The following is a 25,172-nucleotide window of genomic DNA, read 5'->3' on the forward strand; positions in this document are numbered from 1 at the left end:
AGTCCTATTGCATTCATAAATGAGCTAAAGATGTTAAATCCCACAAGATTTTTTTATTCATGGCATAGTAGTCCATCATGTATTCCACTTTTCTGGTGCATTGGGAATGTGCTGGTGCAAGCAGAACTAAACAACAGTAAAAGCCCCTTTCTGTGTTTCTTATGAATTAGGGAAGGGATTGTTTCTTTTAAATTGGGAGAGGGCTCAATGAGAGCCTGGGAAATTTTTAAAAGTTACAGGATCTGACTTTTCCAAACTAAGTTAAATGCATACATTAAGGTACTGAGATAAATGGCTTGATTTTGAGAAATGTTCAGATTGCCACTGTGTGACCTGTGAGAACTATCTACTGAAAGCTACTGAAAAACAGGTCACCTGTGCCTAAGGCCAGCCAAAGCTTCCATATTTGTGCCTTTTGGCAGCTGTTTTTATTGCTACCAATTAGGTGGCTACGAGCTTTTCCAAAGATCTTGTCTATTGTGCTAGAGAAAGTCAGTCACAAGAGATGAAGATTCATTTTATGCACAACTATCTTTACAAGGAAGAAGATGCCAAAGTCACACAAATCCCAAGAAAGACCAAATGAATTCAAGCACTAAGTGTCTAATGCCAGTATAAATGGATCTGGAGGAACATTTTAGACTGTTCCATCACAAGACCATTTTTTCATGAAGAAGAAGTAGAGAACTAGAAATTATATAGGATCTTTTGTGTCCCAGCAAAGACAAGTTTGAAGTTAGCTTTATAGTTACTCTTGTTACAGGAACTGCCCTGATTTGTCTGATGAAAGGTCCACTTAGCCCAGAGGCTAGAAGGGATCCTTCAGGAAGCAGTATAACAACAGGGCATGGTTTATGCGGTTTATCGTCCCATGATTTACCCTTATAGTTTCATACAGAAATTGGTTACAGAGCAGAGCTCCTGAGCCAGAGGTCAAACACAGAATAATAACCACCAAGGAACCTGTCTGCCTTGATTTTGAGACTTGCTTTAATCTACCTTTTTTATTTTTTTAGCAAATGTACACCTTTCGACTCAACAGCATCCTGTAACAATTTTAACAATCTGTATGAAAATGTACCTTTTGCTTGTTTCAAACCTGATGCCTCACTTCTAGTTCTTAGACTGTGAGAAGCAGTAAGCATTGCTTCCACCTTCCCTTTCTCCATACTCCTCCTGGTTTTGCAGACATGATTTTACTTTTCTATCCATCTCAGTCATTTTTTAAAGCTGAAAAACTCTGTCATACATAGTCATTCCCTGCACAAAAGAATCATACAACCAAACACATTCATGAGTATCATTCATTCAGGCATTTTTGCCAATGCAAAAAAAAAAAAAAAAAACCCACAACAAAATGAAACAAACCTCAGATAATCTGAGGAGAGTATGGGGAAGTTATGGACTTGATAAAATGAGGGAAATGTTCCTTACATGTGTTCCCATGACAACCCTGCCTGTAGCACTGCTGAGGCCAGTTGCTGAGTGTGAAGATGCTGTGTCATTCTAACTGCATTTCAGCCTTCTCTTTCATTTTGTAAATAGTTTTTTATTTCTCTGGTTTTTCCAAGTCCATCTGGCCAGGCTCCAAAATCTCAAGTGTTCAAGTTCAGAATGTCATGGGACCGCACTTTCTCAAACCTCTCATGGCATCGCTGTTATAATAAAACAAGGGAGATGAAGCAAGGAACCCAATATTTGGAAATTCACACTCACAATTGCACAAAGTTCAGTGTCAATTTTTCTCACAATTATAATCTGAGCAGAAATCTAAGGGACAAGAAGGAGGAGGTTGTTTTCCAGCCAGACTTTGCCTGTCCCTGAGACTTCAGCTAGAGCAAATGTGAAGAGAAAATAATGCATTGGGTAGTTTTATTTCACTCCATGCCAGTTTAAAAACTGAATGTACCTACTTTCACAGTTTTGTGCTGAAGACACACAAAGCCTCGAATAAAATAACTGAGTTAAGGCACAAGTTGAGCTCTGCACTTTTTGTGTGCAAATCCTGCCTGTAGCTGTTTGAAATAAAACCTTCCTGGCATTATCCATCAGAATGAATTAATATATATGTATATATGTATCGCACTGTTTGTGCTATGGGCCTCATACCAAATACCCTGTATTGTGGGATGATTGTTTTGTACCTTTGTCTGATGGAATGCCGTGTGTGGTATGACTTCTGTCAGAAAACATGTCTTCATTTTGTCTTTACTTTGTCAAAACATTGGAGCAGTACATTAATCATTAAAGGATTGTCAGTACTTTAACAGATCACATTTGTGATGCTCCAAAAGAGAAAATACCCATAAGCCGATATAACAAAAACTTGAGCAGAATTAAGTATATGGAAACATAAACATTAGGAGCAGGCAGGTGAGCAGGATTGTGTTTTACAGCAGAAATAACATGGCCATAAATATTCCCATTATCTTCTTTTTAGCGTCAGTTGACTGGGTAAGAAAACTGCTGTATAGGTACAAATGTTAATTCCTAATTAAATAGTCAAATAGTCAACTGTGTTCTGAAAACACTGGAAAGCTCCTAACTTTTTATTAGTATTTCTTTTCCTTTTCCCAGAGGTTTAATTTTTCCAACATGTAAATCAATACCATTTTCTGTAACTCATGTAAGTTAATGAAGCAGCAAGCTCTCAGTTTTACAGGCAAAGAAAGGAAGACACAGAGATTTCACCCAGGGCCGCAGGAGTCAGTACTCAACTCATGAATATGGGATTAAACACTAGTTCACACTTATTCTACGTGACCTTTCCAGTACATAGAATCATAGAATCATAGAATAGTTAGGGTTGGAAAGGACCTCAAGATCATCTAGTTCCAACCCCCCTGCCATGGGCAGGGACACCTCACACTAAACCATATCACCCAAGGCTTCATCCAACCTGGTCTTGAACACTGCCGAGGATGGAGCATTCACTACCTCCCTGGGCAACCCATTCCACTACCTCACCACCCTTACAGGAAAGAATTTCTTCCTTAGATCCAATCTAAACCTCTGCTGTTTAAGTTTCAACCCGTTACCCCTTGTCCTATCACTACAGTCCCTGATGAAGAGTCCCTGTAGGATCCCTTCAGATACTGGAAGGCTGCTATGAGGTCCCCACACAGCCTTCTCTTCTCCAGGCTGAACAGCCCCAACTTTCTCAGCCTGTCTTCATAGGGGAGGTGCTCCAGTCCCCTGATCATCCTCGTGGCCCTCCTCTGGACTTGTTCTAACAGCTCCATGTCCTTTTTATGTTGAGGACACCAGAACTGCACACAATACTCCAAGTGAGGTCTCACGAGAGCAGAGTGGAGGGGCAGGATCACCTCCTTTGACCTGCTGGTCATGCTTCTTTTGATGCAGCCCAGGATACGGTTGGCTTTCTGGGTTGTGAGCGCACACTGAAGCTGGCTCATGTTCATTTTCTCATTGACTAACACCCCCAAGTCCTTCTCCTCAGGGCTGCTCTGAATTTCCTTATTGCCCAACCTGTAGCTGGGATTGCTCCAACCCAGGTGTAGGACCTTGCACTTCTCATGTTTAAACTTCATGAGGTTGGCATCAGCCCACCTCACAAGCATGTCAAGGTCCCTCTGGATGCCATTCCTTCCCTCCAGCATATCAACCAAACCACACAGCTTGGTGTCATCCGCAAACTTGCTGATGTATGGTTGCTTTCAAACAAGAAGTCAGGAGTTACTGTTAATACATACATATTATTTTTACCACATAATGTGAAAGCATCTTGTATGTATGTTCTGCTCACTGCTGAAAATGGACCATATATGAAGCTTGCAGAGGCTAAAGCTAAATCCAGATGCTCTGCTTGGGTGAATATCACTCACTTTATTCATAACGTCAGCCTTGGAAAGGGATTTCCCCCACCTGGTGCTATAGAAGCCTGAAGTCAGAAATAACATTGGTCTGTTATGCTTTTTGTTAGCTACAAATTTTAGGTGGCAAGAGTCAAAAATAATCCTTTGGACAATAGTGCTGTGCTGCTAGCCATCTCCTGTCCTCCTCAAGGCTGTGTTGGCACTGGACCTATGCTGCTGGGGGCCGGGACTCAGCCACCCAGATTTCCTCTGAGGCAACAGCTTGCTTACATGGTCAAATACAGCTGAGGGGTAAGGAGTCAACTCAGCCATGCCTAAATTTGACAAACATGTCGAGGATAAATGCTCTTGACACAGCTTTAGCATTCTCAAGACAACTTTAATTATCTGGAGAAAAACTAGTTCTTTATTCTTGGGTTTATGTTTTCCCTTCTGCCACTGCACTGTGTTCAGTATGCCCTGTGCACTAGCTGTGAAAGCCCAGGTACCTCCTGTAATGCTGTCACTATAGGTAAGGCAGACTAGGTATATGCCTTTAATGCAGCTGATACTTTTTGCACTAGTCTTCCATTAAATCTTGAAGATCCCAAACAACAGTGGTAACTGAAGGCACTGGGTAATGGCAAACAGAAGAGGGGCTGAACTGACAATTTTGTCTTGTTACTGTATCTGGAAGTAACACTAAGCTCTTCCTAAAATTCGTGGGAAGAGTGTTTAGAGGTGCTTCATCTCACCCAGAGTTAAATGCTGAATGAAGGAGAGCTGAATTGCTCTGCAACAATGCCGCTTTCTCTATAGCGGAAGCCTTGTTGACTAGGTCAGACTACTCGGACATGTGATTTCTTTGTTGTAGTGCACAGAAACCTTTGCAAATGAAGCTGATGGAGTAGCTCAGAAAATAAAGATTCTCACATTTGTCAGTGATTGCAGAATAAATCCCTATTTGAACAATTACTCACCAGTTTGGTTTCAAAGCAATCCTAGCCCATTAAAGAAAAATGCCTATTTAAAGTATTCTGGCTTTGTATTTAACAGATTGATTATCACCATTGCTGTTTGCCAAGCACACCCACACAAAAGAAATTCACTTTGAAAACTGCCTAGCTGCAGATTTGCCCATCAGACCAGAACAGCTTTGGATATATAATAATAATTTCTTGCTTAATTATGTGTTTACTCAGGACATTTAGAGATATTCTGGTCTTTTGAGTAAATGAGAAAATTTGGAGAATGGCAGCTCTCTCCCTTCCCCAGCGTGGAGATGTTGAAATCCTGTCTACTGCTGTACCCCAGCATCCTTGGCTGCCCCACCATGGGCATCACACAGGAATGGGCAGTAGGTCACCCTGAGACCCTTTGGTGAGGTAGCAGTGGCTTTTTCAGGAGCAGCAGTGTGACAGCAGGAGCTGAAATTTTCCTGATGACCGTTCTTGTTCTACCTCTTCATGGTAGGAACCTACCTAGGAAGTTTGTCCTGCCATGCTTAAACAGGAACTTGAGACTTTGGCATATAAAATGGTGCCTGGGTCTACATGTAACTGGATGAGTGTTTCTCGGAGGCATCAGGCAGAGCAGCATATGGGAGAGATAGGAAAGCCCTGCACCAAGAGGACAGAAAAATGGATAGCCAGAAATTGCTTGTGTTGGCTGTAGCCCATGCTATTCTCTCCTAGGCTAAAGTCAAGGTCCCACTGTTTTCCTGGGGAGGTTTGGCCCTGAGTGGTTTCTGCATGTAGCCATGCTTGGAGCTTGGGGTAGAAAATCCCTCAGGTGCTCTTCTCCTTGTGCGCTGACTAGGACCATCATAGATAGCCCTTTGTGGGACATTGCAAAGATGTCCCTGCCCATGGCAGGGGGGTTGGAACTAGAAGATCTTAAGGTCCTTTCCAACCCTAACTATTCTGTGATTCTATAATTCTATGATTTTCATCTCCTGAACTCTTGTCACCTCAGCAGCATTTGTCTCCCACTGTTTGGACCCTCCCCAGAGGTCCTCTAATACCTTCCATGGGGAAGCTGAATTTCAGTTCAAATCCTGATCACATTAACTGCAGTCAGTCTGCTCAAGGCAGGAAACAGGAAAATCAGCTGGAGGACCCAGACTGAAATCATCCTTGGATAGATAAAGAGTAGGCTGAACTAATTGATGCATTCAGTATCTCAAATGCCTTTTTTTCATGAGCAGTGGTGGTTTTCCTGTGATAAGGACTTTTCCCAGCTTGGAAGAACTGTTTGCACTGACCTGGGTAGAAACTAACCTGCTGGAAACGTTAACTGGCGACAGCCCTCTTTTGCTTTCCCCACTCATCTCTCCAGTAAGGTTTGTGGGCAGCTCATCTGGAGGCTTCCCATCATCTGGAGGCTTTCGAGATCATCTTAAGAACCTGAATGTACACAAGTTCATGGGACCTGATGAAATCCACCTGCAGATCCTGAAGGAGCTGGCAAATGAAATTGCTAAGCCACTGTCCCTCATATTTGAAAAACCATGGCAGTCAGGTGAAGTTCCCGGTGACTGGAAAAAGGGAAATATAACCCCCATTTTCAAGAAGGGGAAAATGGATGACCCAGAGAATTACAGACCAGTCAGTCTCACCTCTGTGCCTGGCAAAATCTTGGAGCAGATTCTCCTAGAAGGCATGCTAAGGCACATGAAGAACAACAAGGTGGTTGGTGACAGCCAGCATGGCTTCACTAAGGGGAAATCCTGCCTGACCAATTTGGTGGCCTTCTATGATGGGGCTACAGAAATTATGGACAGGGGTGGAGCAGTTGACATCATCTACCTGGACTTGTGCAAAGTGTTCGGCACAGTCCCACACAACATCCTTGTCTCTAAACTGGAGAGACATCAATTTGATAGGTGGACCATTCGGTGGATAAAGAACTGGGTGGATGGCTGCATGCAAAGAGTTGTGGTCAGCAGTTCAATGTCCAGCTGGAGACCAGTAACAAGTGGTATCTCTCAGGGACCGGTCTTGTTTAACATCTTTATCAGTGACATGGGCAGTGGGATTGAGTGTGCCCTCAGCAAGTTTGCGGATGACACCAAGCTGTGTGGTTTGGTTGATATGCTGGAGGGAAGGAATGGCATCCAGAGGGACCTTGACACGCTTGTGAGGTGGGCTGATGCCAACCTCATGAAGTTTAAACATGAGAAGTGCAAGGTCCTACACCTGGGTTGGAGCAATCCCAGCTACAGGTTGGGCAATAAGGAAATTCAGAGCAGCCCTGAGGAGAAGGACTTGGGGGTGTTGGTCAATGAGAAAATGAACATGAGCCAGCTTCAGTGTGCGCTCACAACCCAGAAAGCCAACCGTATCCTGGGCTGCATCAAAAGAAGCATGACCAGCAGGTCAAAGGAGGTGATCCTGCCCCTCCACTCTGCTCTCGTGAGACCTCACTTGGAGTATTGTGTGCAGTTCTGGTGTCCTCAACATAAAAAGGACATGGAGCTGTTAGAACAAGTCCAGAGGAGGGCCACGAGGATGATCAGGGGACTGGAGCACCTCCCCTATGAAGACAGGCTGAGAAAGTTGGGGCTGTTCAGCCTGGAGAAGAGAAGGCTGTGTGGAGACCTCATAGCAGCCTTCCAGTATCTGAAGGGGGCCTACAGGGATGCTGGAGAGGGACTCTTCATCAGGGACTGTAGTGACAGGACAAGGGGTAACGGGTTGAAACTTAAACAGCAGAGGTTTAGATTGGATCTAAGGAAGAAATTCTTTCCTGTAAGGGTGGTGAGGTAGTGGAATGGGTTGCCCAGGGAGGTAGTGAATGCTCCATCCTCGGCAGTGTTCAAGACCAGGTTGGATGAAGCCTTGGGTGATATGGTTTAGTGTGAGGTGTCCCTGCCCATGGCAGGGGGGTTTGAACTAGATGATCTTGAGGTTCTTTCCAACCCTAACTATTCTATGATTCTATGATTCTATGGTTTTAGTCCTGCACAAGGAACTGGGACAAAGCAGGAGATGTCTAGGAGGTACCACAGCTTTTTTTTTTTTTTGACAGGAGGACCATAAAATGCAGTTTTTTAACTGGCCTTTGTGGTTCATCTGTCACAGTGGTGCTGATAATGACTGAGTGGAGAAACATTCAAAGGCTTTTATTTGACAGGTCTGCTAATTAATGCAAGTGGATATAATAAACACCAACGAGAAATATGTGCTAGAGCTTTCCAGTGTGATCAACAGGCCTGTTTTCTTTATTCCCCCCCCCCTTTTTTTTTTCTTTTTTCATATTTCAAAAGAAGTCATTGTTCATGCCTTGGTTGTGAAGACAGGACATTGCAATAGAGTTTCTGCCAGAAGAGCATTTTGGAGGTTCAGGGGTTCAGTGAACCCCAGGGTATTGTGGGCATCACTGTTTGACCTTTCAAGCATTATAAAAAGTAACAAAAAGCCAGTTTGCCATTGTCACCCTGACACAATGATTGCAATCTTAGAGATGTAACGTTAACTTCCGAAAACCCTAGCAATCAATGTATTTGATAAATCACCCTCAGGACCAGCATTATTTATATCCATTGCTTCAATACGTCATGCAAAAAAATTTCCCTTATATTATGAAATAGATCATTTATAATGTAATTGGATATGTACCCTGCACTGCTTCAGCTCCAGGCAGTTCACAGTTTGAGGTAACAAATCAATGCAAGACATTCTTGGGACAATTTAAGCATGTCCATACAAGGAGTTTAAACCAATTTCACTGCAGTTTTCTTTAGTCTGAGTAGGTAAAATCAGCACAGACTTCACAGGATCCAAACCACTCTATGAGCACAGTTGCTTGAGCTGCATTTCATAGAGAAGTGATCTGTTCTGGGGAACAAACCCACTTGTAGGAAACGGAGGAAATCTCAGCTTGTTTTGCCTCTCATGCTAATTTATCCAGACAGAAATGATGTGCTTTTACCAGAAACGTCTTGAGTATGTTTTTAATTTGATTAATTTTTTTTTTTTTTTTTTTTTTTTTTACATTTCATGTTTATAGTTTAACAGCACCCGCTCGCCCTCCCCAATTGAGTGTTGCCACATGACCCCCTGGAGTAGAAAGGTACTGGAAAAACAAGCAATCCTCAATTAACAGCCCTGTCTCACTCTACTCCCTTCCAGATCCTAACCCTTCCTCTTGCTTGCTTTTCACTTACTAACTTTGCCTTTTCTGTTTTTCTCATGTCAATAAGACACAATAATAATTTTTTCTTTCTTTCCCCCTTCTTTCATTCTTAACCTTGTATGGGTTTCAGGGGCTTATTGGCCACAAGGGCCAACTCCTCCTATCGACACCTTTAGAAGGCCTGAATCGGGACAGACTTAATAGCATTAGTGATTGCATTTCATTCTCTTGTGCTGATTTTTTGCCAAACTGCCTTTTTTTATGTATGGTAATAAATTATTCAGGCAATGTCAGCATGATAGTGGGTATTTATTCTCTGGTCCTGTGGTGATGCCACTGTTCGGAAAGCAGGAGCTCTGGCAGCCAGGGTCACTTTGCCTGCTTTGCCCAGTACCTCATTGCCATCCAGGGGAGAGACTGGCAACAAATGCAGCCTCTGTGTGTGTGTGTGTGTGTGTGTGTCCATGTGTCCATGCATGTGTGCAAGGGTTGGGTTTTTTGCATGCATGTGACGAACTTTTGGGGGGGGGGAAGTTACCTAGGAAACAAAGTCTTTTGTGCTTGAAGTTTATATGAGCTATTCACGTCTGCCGAGGTTCGGCACAAAAGCTGCAGGCAGAAAGAAGGCTGTGATGTTTGACTGAAATCCTACGTGGGAAAAGGGGGTTTTCTGTGGGCGGGAGGAGGAGGAAACGTGCGTTGTCTCAGGTCTAGGGGTGCTGCAGGAGCTGATGCTGGCAAGGTAAGTAAGTGCCCTCCAACAGTTTAAATAGTAGCTGCCAAGTTAAGATCTTAAATGCTTTTGGGGCCAGGGTGTAAATGCTGTTTGGCAAGCCTGAGATGGTTAATTCTGCCAGGATTTGTGAGGAGCTTGGGCGGAGGAATGACAGAAGTACAATGGCAGCCCGGGTATGATCCTGCCGTGTTCAACACCCGCCTCCTCAGTGCCCTGCCAAGGGGCTGGGGAGTAATATTTTATCTGCACCATGTTTGCTACCGAAACTAAAACTGGCAAATGAAGTGTAAACAGCAGGCGTGAGGGGGAAGGCTGGTAGTTAAGCAGCTGGGAATTCAGGACTGAAGAGAAAGCTGGCCTGAAAAGAATTGCTCTTCATTTTTAAAATCGGAGAGGCATATGGATGTCCTGAACTGCTCAAAGAGTTATCACAGCTTATAGAAGAATGTATTAATGGAAAGAGGGAGGGAAATTAGGCAGAAAAAGGTAAGTGTTTCTCCCCTCCACTCCTTCAAATTTAAACAAAAACTTTTTTTGCAAACAAAGAGGCCCCCAAACCCGAGCTGGTAGCCAGCACCACATGAAATTGTACTTAATTTATTTCTGATGATTAGTTTAGATGAAATGATAGTGGCTTTGAAGTACATGGTAGTGTTGGGGGATTTGTTATTTCTTCTAAAAGAAAACAAACCATCTGTGTTTCTTCTATGCAGTTTACTTTTTTCTCTGTTTCTTTATCTTCCGTATCTAGCACTTCTCATATAATGCTGTAAAAATGTGCATGGTTTCTAAGTAACCCTCTGAATTTCTTCTGGTAGTGGCTACTCTTCTCTTTGGCCACTGCCCCTTGCCGTGGTACTGTTAATGCCTGCTGCTTCCCACGCACAGCTGCTAGGTGGCTGTAACTTTGGTTTGCTCATGATCTGAGTTTGTAAAATGAAATGCAAATGATTTTCTGAAGTACAGAGCCATCTCCGTTAAAACTTTGGGGCATCTGATGCTCATCCTCAAACGAATGATTCTATGGAACCAGTCCTCACTAGTAATCAGCAGACTCGGGTGTTCAAAAGGTTGCAGATGCAAATGAGGGCCCATGTGTCTAATGCTGATGGTAATTGAGGGCATGTTTGCAAGGGCTACCCATGGATGCAGGACATGCCCCTTCTGATGGAGGAGATGTCCTGTAAATGTCCTGTAAGTATGTCGAGTTCCAGTATGTTGAGGTATTTTTCTTCTATTAGCAGGTTGTTACTTTTCCATTGGAGAATAGTTTGGGCTGTGTGACTTACTTACTAGAACAATTCTTCCTTGCATCCCTGTAATTGATTTCTGATCTGTGTGTCTGCTTTCTTTCAAAATTAGCTTTGTGTGCCTGAGTGGGAACACTGATTTTGAATGTATTCATTTGCAGTCCCATCCACCAGAGGACGAAGATACAGATGTCATGTTAGGGCAGAGGCCGAAAAATCCAATACACAATATCCCTTCTACACTGGATAAACAAACCAATTGGAGTAAAGCACTACCTCTCCCAACTCCAGAGGAGAAAATGAAACAAGATGCCCAAGTGATTTCTTCTTGCATTATCCCCATCAATGTCACTGGTACAAATCTCTTCTATTTCTTCTTGTATTTATTGCATGGTTCAAGGGAGGTCAACTACTTATTTTGTTTAATTTATTTGAACTCACACAATTGTGCAGTCTGGGGCAAAGACCCTAGCTTGAGGATTTAGTTTCTGGAAGTCAGTGGGCTAAATTCATCCCTCATGCGTGACCACTGGAGTCACTGAAGCTGCATCTAGGATTAATTTGGTCCATATTTTTGTAGTCATGTTATAGAGTATAACATAACACTGGTTCCCTGTATAAACAATGTACTTTTGTTGTGTACATAACCTACAGTCTGTATTTACAAAGACCTCAAATAACTTTTTCAATGTAGCTGACTGAAATCATGCAGAAAGCCACCGAAATTAATCATATGATTATCATGTGTAGCAGGAGAAGAAAAACTAGAGAATGTAGGCTACTATTTGCAGTGCTTAAAACATGTGAGGCATGACTGTGTAGCATGCAAACCATCGCTCTGAGATCTCTTTACATGCAGCTATGCTGAAGGTATAGTAATGGCATTTTCTTTTATTTCTATCACATTTGGCTGTATTTGACTAGATTTATTTGAAGGACAATTTGTTTATAGAATTAACAGGTATTTTACTTACTAAATGTGATAGATGATTTATTTCCAGAATCAAACATCAGGCTATTTTTCTCTTTTTCTCTTTCTCTCCTTCCAGAGGGCTATGGTAAACTTAAAGTTGATCTTAGTTTTCCTCAATAATATTTTGCACCAAGTGTTGATTAATGTAAGAGCATAAAGTGGGGTGACTTTCATGGTTATAGACTTGAATATAAGCAATCAGAAAAAAAAAATAAGAGGCATTCAGTTAGCCTTCATTCCCCAGAGAAAATATCGGTATTTAATTCTATTTTCCCAGTATCTGGGGGTTTGGGGGGGAGGTCACAGCCCCTCACACCCCATTTCTTGGGTCTACCAGCAGTGCCCAACCTTCCTGCAAGACAGGCTGCAGGGTTCACCATGGTGCTGGGGGGGGTATGCCCACAGTGCAGCTTCAGCCCCCAGCTGAGGGGCTCCGGGCTTTTGGGCTTGAAGCACATCTGTCCTACAGTGTTACAGTGACAAGTCCCCATCAGCTCCACCATCAGCTGTATAAATCCTTCTGGTGATGGCAACACGGGCCCTGTTCCCCTCCACCCCAGCAGCAGAGGGGACACTGAACCATGCCACCAGCTCTGCCTACCTGAGGAGGTGGCAGCCAGGAGCAGTGGCACTGCCACCAGGATAGTGCTTCTGGCTGGCTGGGATTCCACAGGAGGAGGGGTGACTGGCTGGCAGAGCTTGCATAGACCCTGCCAGGCTGCAGGTTGGGAGCCAGCTGGTTGAGGTTGCAGCTTGGGCACTGCCACTGTTTAATGCCCATGGAAAGTCATAGATAGTGTGGCATGTTTCCATGAGGTAGATGGTGTTAAATTGATGCCCTTTCTACATTCAATATAGGACCCTTACTGGTGTAGGCTTTCTAATGTGGCTAACGTCACCTGACTCAGTTCAGAGGTGAGTTAGGTCTGGGACCAATGTTAACTTTTCCAGTAATAGCCATTTTTGCCTAGACTCCACCTGCCATACATTGGAACCAAATTTCCACTGATCAGTTTTACAGATCAAGAATGGTATGTAATCTTCTGGATGTTTATATGTATCATTCTCATTAGCACTAATGGGAATAATTTGTATGCGTCACGGGGAGAATATACCCTCTTCCACTTGCCTCTTGGAGATTACCCCCGTGCATCTGGCGCACAGAGCATGTTTGGCTAACTCACAGTTGCTGGAAAATCAGCAGTGATGCTGATTGATTTTTTGTTTCAAAGAGTTTGCTTTCAGTTCTCTGGTTTGTTTTTTTTTTGTTGTTTGTTCTTTAAGCTTTTCCCAACCCTGAGAAATGTTCACTTTTTTGAAAATGACTGTTGTTGGAGTTTACAGCACTTTTGTTCCATACTAAAGAAAGTTCTTCCTCTGCTTATTCCAGGGGCATTGGTGGTTACAGGACATCTGTCTGAAGCCTCTATTTCACTGTAGTAGATTTCAAGAAGAACTTTTACAAGAAAGTTACTTTTTAATGTTTTACATTGTTATGTAATGTAATATGTATGTGTATGTCTGTGTATAATTATGTTTTCTATAATTATACGCTATTAAAATAGAGCTTCTTATCAGGATCTTTTTTTCTTCTGTTTGGTTTAGTTTGTTCGTTTTTCTAAAGATTACAAACCACTGTACCAGCGATCCTTATGTTAAGTGTTTTTATGGACCTGGCACATTTTTTCCAGTCTGTCCCATGTCAACTTTAGAGAGCGTGAGTGTACAGTTGTTTAAAAGCCAGTTGTGCAGATTGTTGCTCATTTTCTGGTGGGCCTCCTTTTAATTCTGTTTTCACAACACTGTGTAAAAATCAAAGTGAAAGACACTTCCTTGTGCTAATGCCATGGAAACGTAAAGAAAATAAGGAATTCTGGCCTATTCTGTATATCTGTGGTCATAAATAAATGTGCCGGTGAACTTGGGCTCCTAAATCCAAACTGAGGATCTTGATTGACTGTATGAGCTGATTCCCAGAGTGAACACCCACACATCCCACTGTGTGCTGAGCACTTGCAAAAATCAGGCCACTTCCTGATGTACGCAAATACATAGCAGCTGCCTCTTTATGTCACCCTTGGCCATGTGTCAGTGTCATGAAAAATGCTCTCTAAACTTGCACAGGGACTCGGCCCCATTTTAGCTGTCTCCTTCCTTTTTAAAATGTTAGCCCCCTTGGCATATTGGTCTCCTGAGAAGTGCCCAGCTACTACAATATGGCATTAAAACCTTAAATTGTTTTCTTATGCTTAGTTGCTTAAAATAAGTCAGGCTATAGCTGAACAGATTACGCTTTGCAGACAAGTTACTGTCATTGTCCCTACGACAGGTGGATAAATAGCTGTAAGAAAGATGCCTGGTTACCAAGAGCTCTCAACTCTATTTTTCTTTCTGATTTTCTTTTCCTTTTTTTTTTTTACACCTTCTGTTATTTTTGGCAGACCAGGCTGCTGAGGGGGAGCTGGAATTAGATGTAAAACTGTGATATACTGTGATATAATTTACATAAGAGCTACATAAGGGCTCCCTTATGTTTATTCACAGGCTTAATCCAAGCTCACATACCTCCACTGTGTTCCAGCCATGAAAATTTGTTTACTATTTCTAAAGGCTAATGAGACCTATTTATGGGTTGCAGGAGTTGGTTTTGACAGAGAGGCTAGTATACGCTGCTCTCTTGTTCATTCACAATCTGTACTACAGCGGAGACGAAAGTTGAGGAGGAGGAAAACCATCTCTGGCATCCCCAGAAGAGTGCAACAAGAAATAGGTGTAGTATAAATACAAATCTTCCATAGATAGCTTTTTAACCAACTTAAATTACAGCAATATGATCTGGTAGCCATCCTTCCAAAGAAATGAAACCTTGAAATGCTTGTGGAGTTTGGGAATTATGTGGTTTGTTTTTTTATTTACTAAAGTAAGCAAAGCTATATTACTCCATATGGCCTTGACAGACCAGGGGCCTTACTGAGTAATATAGATGTACGTGTTCAGATCTTATTGTGTAAATGTTCTTTTATTTTTCCATGTTATTTCTGTTATGAACCCATAGTTATGTGCATAAAAAGTAACTAGATTAAGTGAAAGTTTTTTCTTGCTTGAGGGGATCTTAAGGTAAAGAACTGACAGATGTTGCTCAGCAAAGTGATGATGAGCTGTCACAACAGAGAGATGACTCACTCAGATGAGCACTTGGATATCCATGTTAGAGACAGCTGCTGGGACCCTACAGGAAATTTTGCTAAATGTTCCTTTTACTTATAGAACTCATTCTCAATTCCTTCCTTTCATTCTTTATTACCTTGAATATTTGCTTGAAATTGAGTGTCTTATCTCACCTCTTGTGCCAGGTAAATTATGAGCAGCTCTGTTGAGGGCAAATCCAGTTCAAAGTTGGTATTAACCCAAAACAAACTTAACAGGATCATTATTTCTTAATGTACATCTGCACCAGAAGATGGGTCTGGTATCTCGGTCTGTTGCTGTGAAACTTGATGGGAAGCAGAAGGAATGTGTTTATCATAGGGAATAAGCAACCAGAGAACCTATGAAAGAAAGATCCTGTTGCCTTGCAAATATTCTTGGTAATAAAGAAGCAGATAATGGAAATTCTGAACAGACAGGTAGTCAGAATTATTTTTAGAAGCTCACAGAGTGTTTTTGCTGCGCCCACTCCCGAAAACTGTCTTTAACTAGTTGAGATAGAGTGACAGAAGCTGAAAACTTAATATTTATCTTAATATTTGCCACAGCAAGATCAGCTCTTTGTGAGATCACATTGCAGAAATAGGAGAACAGAGATCACGTTGCAGAACTAGGCTAATTTCCCCACCTCATTGGGATGAGGTCTGCTTTATATATTCTTCATAGCCAAGTTCAATTTGGTCCAGTGCTCAGCAAGATTAAGAAAGAAAGAATACAGCAGATAATGCTCCTTGGGTTGCCCTGCGGGTCATCTCGTGCTAGGAAAAGTGGATCTGTCTCCCACTCACCCGGCTTTCCGTGTGTCCTAGATTCAGACGAGTCACCAGTGGCGAGAGAGCGCAATGTGATTGTGCACACAAACCCAGACTTCTCCGGCTCCAGCAACAGGAGGTCTGGGACCCGGGACTCAGAGTGCCAGACAGAAGAAATCCTGATAGCTGCTCCCTCCCGGCGGCGGATCCGTGCTCAGAGGGGACAGAGTGTTGTTGCTTCCCTCTCCCACTCTGCTGGCAACATCTTGGTGCTGGCGGACAACGGGGATGCCGTCTTTGCTGCCACTGTAAGCAACCGCATCCGCTCACGGAGTCTTCCTCGCGAGGGTGCCCGGGCCAGTGAGGGCCATCAGGATGCCACCACCAAGAGTGCAGGGTATGAAGCAGAGCTCTTCATAGCTGGCCAGGAAAGGATCCTGAAAAAGGGGAAGGAGGTCTTGAGCAAGCAGGGTTCACAAGAGTGCCAGCCCATTGGTTTAACTTGTCCTCAGCACCTGCATAGCCCTGAACACAGCGTTGGCGAGAGGGGGAGATCACGGCTGTCAAGGATGGCTGATTCAGGCAGCTGTGAGATTTCGTCCAACTCGGACACTTTCGGGAGCCCCATTCACTCTATCTCCACGGCAGGAGTCCTGCTCAGTAGCCACATGGACCAGAAAGATGACCATCAGTCCTCCAGTGGTAACTGGAGTGGGAGCAGCTCCACATGTCCTTCCCAGACGTCTGAAACCATTCCTCCTGCTGCATCTCCTCCACTGACAGGTTCTTCACACTGTGACTCTGAGCTGTCTCTCAACACTGCTCCTAATGCCAATGAGGACTCCAGCGTCTTCCTCACAGAGCAGTTTGGTGACCACATGGAGAAGGTCAGGGGCCACAGGACAAGCTCCTTCACCTCCACAGTCGCGGATTTACTGGATGACCCCAACAACAGCAACACAAGTGACAGTGAGTGGAACTACCTGCACCATCACCACGACGCCTCTTGTCGCCAGGACTTCAGTCCTGAGCGCCCGAAGGCAGACAGCCTGGGATGCCCCAGCTTCACCAGCATGGCCACCTATGACAGCTTCCTTGAAAAGAGCCCCTCTGACAAGGCAGACACTAGCTCACACTTTTCTGTGGATACTGAAGGATACTATACCTCCATGCACTTTGACTGCGGTCTCAAGGGTAATAAAAGTTATATTTGCAACTATGCAGCCCCAGGCTCTGAGAGTGGCCAGATTGGGAGCGTGACCTCCAGCCTGGCTGACTGCGCCTGGCAGGAGTGTGTGAGCCACAGGAGGCAGGGACGGCAGAGCATCTCGCTGAAGAAACCAAAGGCAAAGCCAGCCCCACCAAAACGCAGCTCGTCTTTGAGGAAATCAGAGGACAGCACTGACCTTCCTGACAAGAAAGAACCAAAGATTGGTGGCGGGCAGCACGTCTCTCATACTGCCAGGGAGATGAAGCTGCCTCTTGAGTTTTCAAACACACCTTCCCGAGTGGAAGGCCCCAACCTGCCAACCAAGCAGGAGCTCCCCTGGGCAAACCAGGGCGACAGCGGGTTAAAGGACACTCCATTCGACACAGCCGATATCCCCTCCTTTAAAGATGAAGGTGCTGAACAACCCCACTATGCAGACCTCTGGCTTCTAAACGACTTGAAATCCAGTGATCCTTACAGGTCCTTGTCCAATTCGAGCACTGCTACGGGTACTACAGTCATAGAGTGCATCAAGTCACCAGAGAGCTCTGAATCCCAGACATCCCAGTCTGGGTCACGAGCTACCACCCCATCCCTCCCCTCTGTTGATAATGAGTTTAAACTGGCCTCCCCTGAGAAGCTGGCAGGGTTAGCCTCGCCCTCCAGTGGGTACTCCAGCCAGTCGGAGACACCCACCTCCTCTTTTCCAACTGCTTTCTTCTCGGGACCCTTGTCTCCAGGGGGTAGCAAGAGGAAGCCAAAAGTACCAGAGAGGAAGTCGTCGCTGCAGCAGCCGCTCTCAAAAGACAGCACTGCCTCGGTGAGCAAAGACCTCGAACTTCCAATTATACCTCCTACTCACCTTGACCTAAGTGCTCTTCACAATGTCTTGAGCAAGCCCTTCGCTCACAGGCACCAGCTGCATACCTTCAGCCACAGCAAGCAGAGCGCACTTGGGGAAGCCCTGCATCCCAGCCCTCCCTCTGCCCTCGCCATCACGCCTTCCGTTCTCAAGTCTGTCCACCTCCGGGCAGTCAACAAGCCTGAAGGAGGCAAACAGAAAGGCAGTGCCCCAGACCTGCTCTGCATACAGGAGACCGCCTTGATGGTGACTGACATTTCTCCAGGCAAAATGAGGCCACTGTTAGCTAAGAAACAAGTATCGCGCCAGTACTCCACAGAAGAGTCCATGATGTTGTACATTGACACTTCCCCAGCAGAAGTGGGCCCTGGAAAGCCACCTTTTGAGAAAAGCTCCTCTTTCAGCGGGCAGAATAGCTGTGAGCAAGAAGCTGTATCTTCAGCAAGCACGAACCTGTTTGAAATCAAACCTGTGAAGGACCAAACACACCCAGCCACTGAGCACCTGCCAGAAAGCACTCTGAATCAGATGTGTTCTGTCTCTGTGGATGGGTTTCAGAAGGGCTCAGCTGTCCCTGCAGGTGATGATGATGAAAAGAAGCCTGGCCAGGGAGCAGAAACAGAGCATGACCTTCAGCAAGTGCAGGCTCAACGAGAGCTTTCTGCAGGCAGTGAGAGGAGGCTGGAAGATGGGCCTGTGGGTGAAAACCTGTCTCAGGCTGAGGGAACAGCCATCAGTGAACAGCTTAAGCACCAATCGGATATAAGCCAACATGTGCCTGGGAATATCAGCTGTGAAGCAGAGATGGCAGCAGTGAATTCACTCAGTGAAGTGTGTTGTAAGCAGGAAAATGATATTGTGTCAGGTATCCCCGCCAAAAGTGCCTCTGAGGATGGCAGGGTGGATGAGATGGCAGCCGGTGTGGACAAGCCTTCATTGAAAGGTCAGTTGTGAACTCTTTCTGCTTTATACCCAATTAGTGGTGTTGAAGAGCAGGCTGGAGTTGCAAATCGGCTTGTCTCTGTACGTTTAAGCAAAGCCTCCCCCTGATCTGTTAGCTGGCCAGCCAACCTGAGGATACTTTATGCCTTTTCAGTGTATTCAGAGTGTATTTCTCTGGTACTTATTTCCTCCCTTGTGCTGCATTTCAGCTGAAAAGGGAAAAGGCTGGAGCACTAACCCTGGGTACAGAGAAGCTGTACAGTAAATGGGAGATCCCAGATTCAGTCCCTAGCTGTGCTCTCTTTATGGGCACAGCATGCAAACTACACAATGTTTAGACCAGAGGATGAAGTCTATATGGTGGCATTGACCACATGGTTGTGAGATGAGCTGGTGTCTCACATTGGTGGTGCTGTTGTAAAATGCGGCAGAATCTGACTCATCGTGTGGCCTCTTCTCTTGTTTAAGAGTCTTCTCCAAGTGACGAGTCCATCACGTCTCCGCTGAGCGAGGAGTCACAGGCTGACACTGAGGATGTCTTTGTGTCTCCAAACAAACCCCGCACTACCGAGGATCTGTTTGCAGTCATTCACAGGTGACCTAACCTTGCAGTAATGGGAAACGGTAACACGCAGCCCTGCATAGTTGCCCGTTAATGATAGCTCCAGGATGGTTATTTCATGTTGAAGTCTTGTCATGAAACTATCTTCCTTTAGTTTATTTAGTCTAGTTTTCTAGAAGACAGCTTTAAAAAAAAAACTTTATTATGGTCTGGTATGCACTTCAAGTATCTCCATGTCATGTGTAGGGTGCCTAACAGAGAACAACATCAGGCCATTCTAACAAACATATGTGTCTCCAAAGAAAAATATCCACAGTGGTTCCTGTCTTCTGCCTACCAGTTCTGCTCTGCTGAGTGAGTCATTGTAGTGAGAACGATGAGAAAGCATCATTCATAAGGCTGAAAGCTTAGAGTATTTTGTATTCAGCTAAAATTTGTGATCACAACTGAAATCACAGATTTTTGATATTAAGTAGGTTATGCTGAGTACTGTTATTACCTAAGACTCTGCATACATTGTCATTTTTATTTTACAGATCAAAAAGGAAAGTTCTTGGGCGAAAGGATTCTGGAGACCTTTCTGTAAGAAACAGATTGAGAGCTTCATCTGGGACTAGCAGCCAGCCCCCCTCCAGCAGCACACTGCCTGCCAGCAATGTGCTACCAGCCAGCAGTGTGAGCACTCCCATTAGCAGTCAGAGGTCCCCTGGGCTCATATACAGGAATGCCAAAAAGTCCAATACATCCAATGAGGAGTTTAAACTACTGCTCCTTAAAAAGGGCAGCCGATCCGACTCCAGCTACAGGATGTCCGCCACGGAAATTCTGAAAAGTCCTATTTTGCCCAAGTCTCCCGGAGAGCTGACAGCGGATATCCCCCAAAGCCTGGAGGAGCCTCCCTCTGCGGCAAGCCCCGATGCATTGTCCCCACTCTCCCCCTGCTCCCCCAAGGTTAATGCAGAAGGATTCTCCTCCAAGAGCTTTCCCATGTCAGCATCTTCACGAGTGGGACGCTCGCGGGCGCCTCCAGCAGCCAGCAGCAGCCGGTACAGTGTGCGCTGCAGGCTGTACAACACACCGATGCAGGCCATCTCCGAAGGAGAGACAGAGAACTCAGACGGGAGTCCCCATGACGATCGGTCTTCTCAGAGCTCAACGTAGGCTGCACGGCGCCAGGGCCAGGCTGCTGACACCACTCGGGATCTGTAAGGGTGTGAATATAAGAGGTCAGTGCTGTAGTAGTCAAAAACAAGAAAAGAAAAAAAATCACAGGGCAATATCGATGCTTAAATATGTTTGTGTTCGTAAGATGCTGGGGAAACAGAGGACTACAGCTGTAGCTATCTACTGCATTACATTTTCTAAAAGGAGGAAGTTATGCTATGTCTGTTCTGTTTTATTTTGGCTTCATTTGGTTTATCCCACTCTCATTTCTGTTGTCACTGTAGATTTCAAGGCTATACACTTTCCATAGAGTTAAAAGTAACTTTGGGTTGTTTTTTGTTTTCACAGAAGGTGCCCAGCTAGAAAAAAAATCCCTCACTGTAGTGCTTCCCTAGGGAGAAACAAAAAAAAAAGAAAAAAAAACAAAATGCTCTTGAGGATTGGTATTTTTCTACACTAAAATGAGCTGAAACAAAATTTAGAAGAAATAAACAAAACATATGTAAATACCATATTTTTGATAAAAAAAATGTAAATAGACTTATCAAAAAGTGGATGTGGCAAATGATTTACTGCATAACAACTTTGTTTATAGAAGACAAATCAAATGTAATAACTGTATTCTGTGAATACCATTTTCATATCAAACGTAAAAAGTTCATGTGGCCACCGATAACCACTTTCAGCGCAACAAGCTTGAAGAATGACATTGAGCAGTGGAAAGGAGGAATTATCCACCTTAGTTAAAGAATTGAAAGGCTGACTGTGATGGGATTACAGTAACCATTTGTCTTTCTAAGGCAGCTCCAAAGAAGCTAACTGGAAAGCAGAGCTGGGAGGGTTACCATGAGGATTGGTGGGGAAGGAGAGCATGCTTCTGACAGAACAAAGTCATGTCTGATGCAAAGCCCCAAAGGTCCCATCCCACAGCCTCCCCTGAGCCTTTATTCTCACAGGGATCACTTCAGAGAGGACAGATGTGAGAAGAAATGGTACTTAACTTTCATATTCCTGTTAGGCTATTGGGATACATAACACAGTCATAATCTGGTAACTATAATCTTTAAACACGGTAGTTTCTGGTTCGTAAAGGAAACAAATTATAAGCATGCAAGAAGCGCTTTCGATTTATCAGTAAATATCTGCGATGAGTTTTCAGTGAAGCTTTCTCTTTGTGCTGATGAGATTCATGCTACCTAAATATTTACAAAAATGACACTGTGAAAACGTAGCTGGGAAGTAGGTATGTGTATGCATTATTTATATTCATTGCTGAGCTGGGAAGGGGAAAGTTCCGGTTCATTGTGCCAGCCAAATACAATTGGGATCTTGTCTGGATTTACCAGAAATATGGAACAGGGTGGGGGGCTGGGGTGGGGTGGGAAAGGAGACAAATCAAAGCAGCTGCTTTGATACAAAAGAAGGCAGGGAAATAAAAGCTGGATTACTTGAAGTTACTTGAATTTTCTCATCTTAAAACTGCAAGAACGTGTACTTTTAAGACTTAACCAGTAAGTTGCTTTATGCTTTTAATTTTTAAACAGAATAAAAGCAACAGGTCTGATTCTCCTTTGGGCCACCACAGTTTCCATCAATGGAGCCCCATCCATGCTACTTGGAGAACAAGGCCCCTTTGTCCAAAATTGATGCAGTTGGTGTTGGTTACCGTAGGATGGGTTTGGAATAGAGGAAAGGTTAGTGCAGAGAAAATAGTGTGAGGAGGAATGTGGTGTGCAGTAGGACAGGTTGAGTAGGATAGCAGAAAGAGCGTACTTTGGTACAAAAAAAATCAACTAAAAGCTGGCTTTAAGCATAAGTAAATGATAGGGAAGCAGGATGTGTGAAATCAGTTTTTACCTCTTTTTTGCTTTTAATCATGTAATGCATAAAGCTGAGAGTTTTTAAAAGTGGGCAGAGTGTGTTTTAAAGAGGAAGGTTCTACCTAAAACTGTTAGGTTTTAAAGAGTCTGAGTAAGTCAGAATGGTTTAACAAATCCTGAATGTTATTCCCCATAAGGTTCACATCTGATTTTGCCTAGCATTTATCACAAAAACTGTATCATTCAGGGTTTCCTACTGTCCTCCTGTGTAGCCTGGTTGCATTTGGTGTGCAAGGTAGAGTTGTGTATGTGGTAAGTGTGTTGGGAAGAGGAGTGGTCCATCAGCTGAAGGGCTGTGAAATTAGGAAGTCTAAATAATCTAGAAGTCCAAAATAGCTTTCAAAAAGGTAATGGGAGCAAGGTTTTGGAAACAAAAAGCTAATCACATTAGTAGCTTAGTCAGGGAAATGTGTCTGAACTTAAGTGAAGTGAATGAATTAGAATGTTTTAAGAGGGAACATTTAGCATATAACAAACCAGTTTCTGGAGAACATGAGTAAAGGAAGCTTAGGTATTGGGTAGAAAATCCTTAGGTTGTCATCTTCAGTTATTTTCAGTCAAAATTTTACCAGGAGCACTTTTAGAATATGTTCAATACTCCTGAATTAAATAGTCACTCAAAACTGTAAAGAGAATACAGCTGGATTGGCTTTGATGATACCACTTTTACCTTCCAATTAATAATTTCATAGAGACCATAAATATATATACACTATTTTGTTTTTACCTGAATATTGAGGCAATACTTTATGTACAAAATTGCCACAGAACAGTCCTACTAAAATATAGTTCTATTTTTTTTTTAATTTCCTAGTTTATATTTAGCAGATTGAAAGATTGAAACCCAAATAGAGATTCTAAACCCTAGAGTTCATAACAAATGTGAGAGTCAGAGGAAGACAAGTGGTGGGGACCCCTGTAGCACTGCAGGAGTGCCTTTAAGGCACCAGAGACAAGCTGTAGAGCAAAGAGGACATCACTTACCTCTTGAGACAGGGTACAGTACATGTATCAGGTAACCGCTGGACCATCATTTCAACCTACTGTTCCATTGTTTGCACTGATGTTACGGAAATAATTTCTGAAGTTAAACAGCTGTGTGTTCTGAAAAATAACATTTCCCCCTCCTTTTTTTTTTTTTTTGGCAGCATAGAGGACATGGAATAGTTGTAGCAAATAAAGCATATATTTGCTTTTGCCAAAGGTCAGTGATTGAGTGCATTTGCTGCAATGGTGGCAGATAGAGAAATATTGTAGGTTATGACTTAAAGAATTAAAAAAAAATAAGAAGGTTACAGTGTAACTATTTTGGTACTAGCACCAGTTCATGCTGGCAGAAAAGACAATGGTTTATGGACTTGCATCCATTTTGTATTTTTGTAATATTTGTAAATACGAACTTTATAAATTGTTGCAAAGATGGTTTCTTTTGTAAAATGTTTTCAAAGTTTACATTAAATCCAAGCCTTTGTATATTTTAGAGCTGTGCAACACTTTAAGTCTTGTATTTATTTTTAGTAAAAACAGTGACAGTTTCATTGTGAACCCCTCTCAAAAATGTGTTGGAAAAGTTTGATTACCTAGAAAGTGTGTATAGAAACTGCAAATAAACGTGACTGCAATTAAATCGTGCCTTCTCTTTACTTTCTTGTAATGAGATGTGAAGTCTAATCTACAGGCAACAAGTATGATGTTTCCAAAGGTAAGCCTCAGCATATTACACATTTCAAGCCATTTAATCATGGTTTCTCTAACACATTTTTCATAAATTGAGTAAGAGGAAATCTTTATCTAAAGTGTCATTGACTTTTTTAAGTGGAATTTTGCCATCAAGTACAATTTTGCCAGAATATAAAGACTCCTGAATTTGCCTAAGTCTTTTGCAAGGTAAGAGAAAGGAAGCTGGGATGAAAAATAATGGATAGACCATTAGTTTATTTTCAGCAGGAAAACAAAACAACTCAGATCCAAGGCATAGAGAATCCAGTTACTGAACTTTATCAGATAAAGGAAGCCATAGGCAAAAGGCATAAATTATGAACAAAAACTTAGAAGTGAAAACATTATTTTAAAAGGGTATGGTTATCAGGAGGTCGGGAAGTGAGGACATGGAAGCTAAGTATTTAAATGATAACTTCTATATGTGTCTTAAAAAATTTCATATCTTCAGGAAAAGGGAATGTGCGCATCATGAAACTTTGTTTCGTGTCATTTTGTCAGTAGCTTTGCAACACTGTACTTGGTTTTTTAAAAAAAATGCATATGGAAAAAAAACCCCTGAAATGTGCACATCTGGTGCCTTAAAGCATGTGGGAAAGATCAGTTTTGGGAAATGCTGCTGGGCTATCTGCAATCAGGCTTTGCACGGATGTGAAGATTGCCCTGATGGGTGTAGTCTTCGAGTAGTCTCCAAGTGGGAAGCAGTGTGCATTAAATTTGTTCTAACCAGATGGTCAAGCAGTCAACGATTATGTATATCATTTCCTGTTGTGCTGTGTGCCTTTCCCAATTCAGAAATACAGATAAGCAAGACCTGTAGGAAGAGCTTAACCCATAGAGGAAGGCACAAGCTGGTTTTCATCTGCCTGCTGTATGCCTGTGTTATTTTCATGCTTAGTGAAAGAAAAGATAAAACATTAGACTACATAAAATATACCTAGTACTTCCAAATATATATATAAGG

At 43.2% G+C, this 25,172-nt stretch overlaps 1 protein-coding gene across 1 annotated transcript in view; it reads left to right on the plus strand.

The window, feature by feature from the left end:
* NHS (NHS actin remodeling regulator) overlaps window positions 1-24,116 on the plus strand; it is a 32,089-nt gene extending 7,973 nt beyond the window's left edge. Inside the window, exons 4-9 of the mRNA XM_034074646.1 lie at window positions 8,826-8,888; window positions 11,099-11,291; window positions 14,549-14,680; window positions 15,927-18,884; window positions 19,352-19,478; window positions 19,982-24,116. Coding sequence (XP_033930537.1) covers window positions 8,826-8,888; window positions 11,099-11,291; window positions 14,549-14,680; window positions 15,927-18,884; window positions 19,352-19,478; window positions 19,982-20,606 — 4,098 coding nt within the window. The 3' untranslated portion in view covers window positions 20,607-24,116. The remainder of the gene's footprint in view (window positions 1-8,825; window positions 8,889-11,098; window positions 11,292-14,548; window positions 14,681-15,926; window positions 18,885-19,351; window positions 19,479-19,981) is intronic.
* The last annotated feature ends 1,056 nt before the right edge of the window (window positions 24,117-25,172 follow it).

Source organism: Melopsittacus undulatus, chromosome 2, assembly GCF_012275295.1.
Source record: "Melopsittacus undulatus isolate bMelUnd1 chromosome 2, bMelUnd1.mat.Z, whole genome shotgun sequence".
Lineage (NCBI taxonomy): Eukaryota > Metazoa > Chordata > Aves > Psittaciformes > Psittaculidae > Melopsittacus > Melopsittacus undulatus.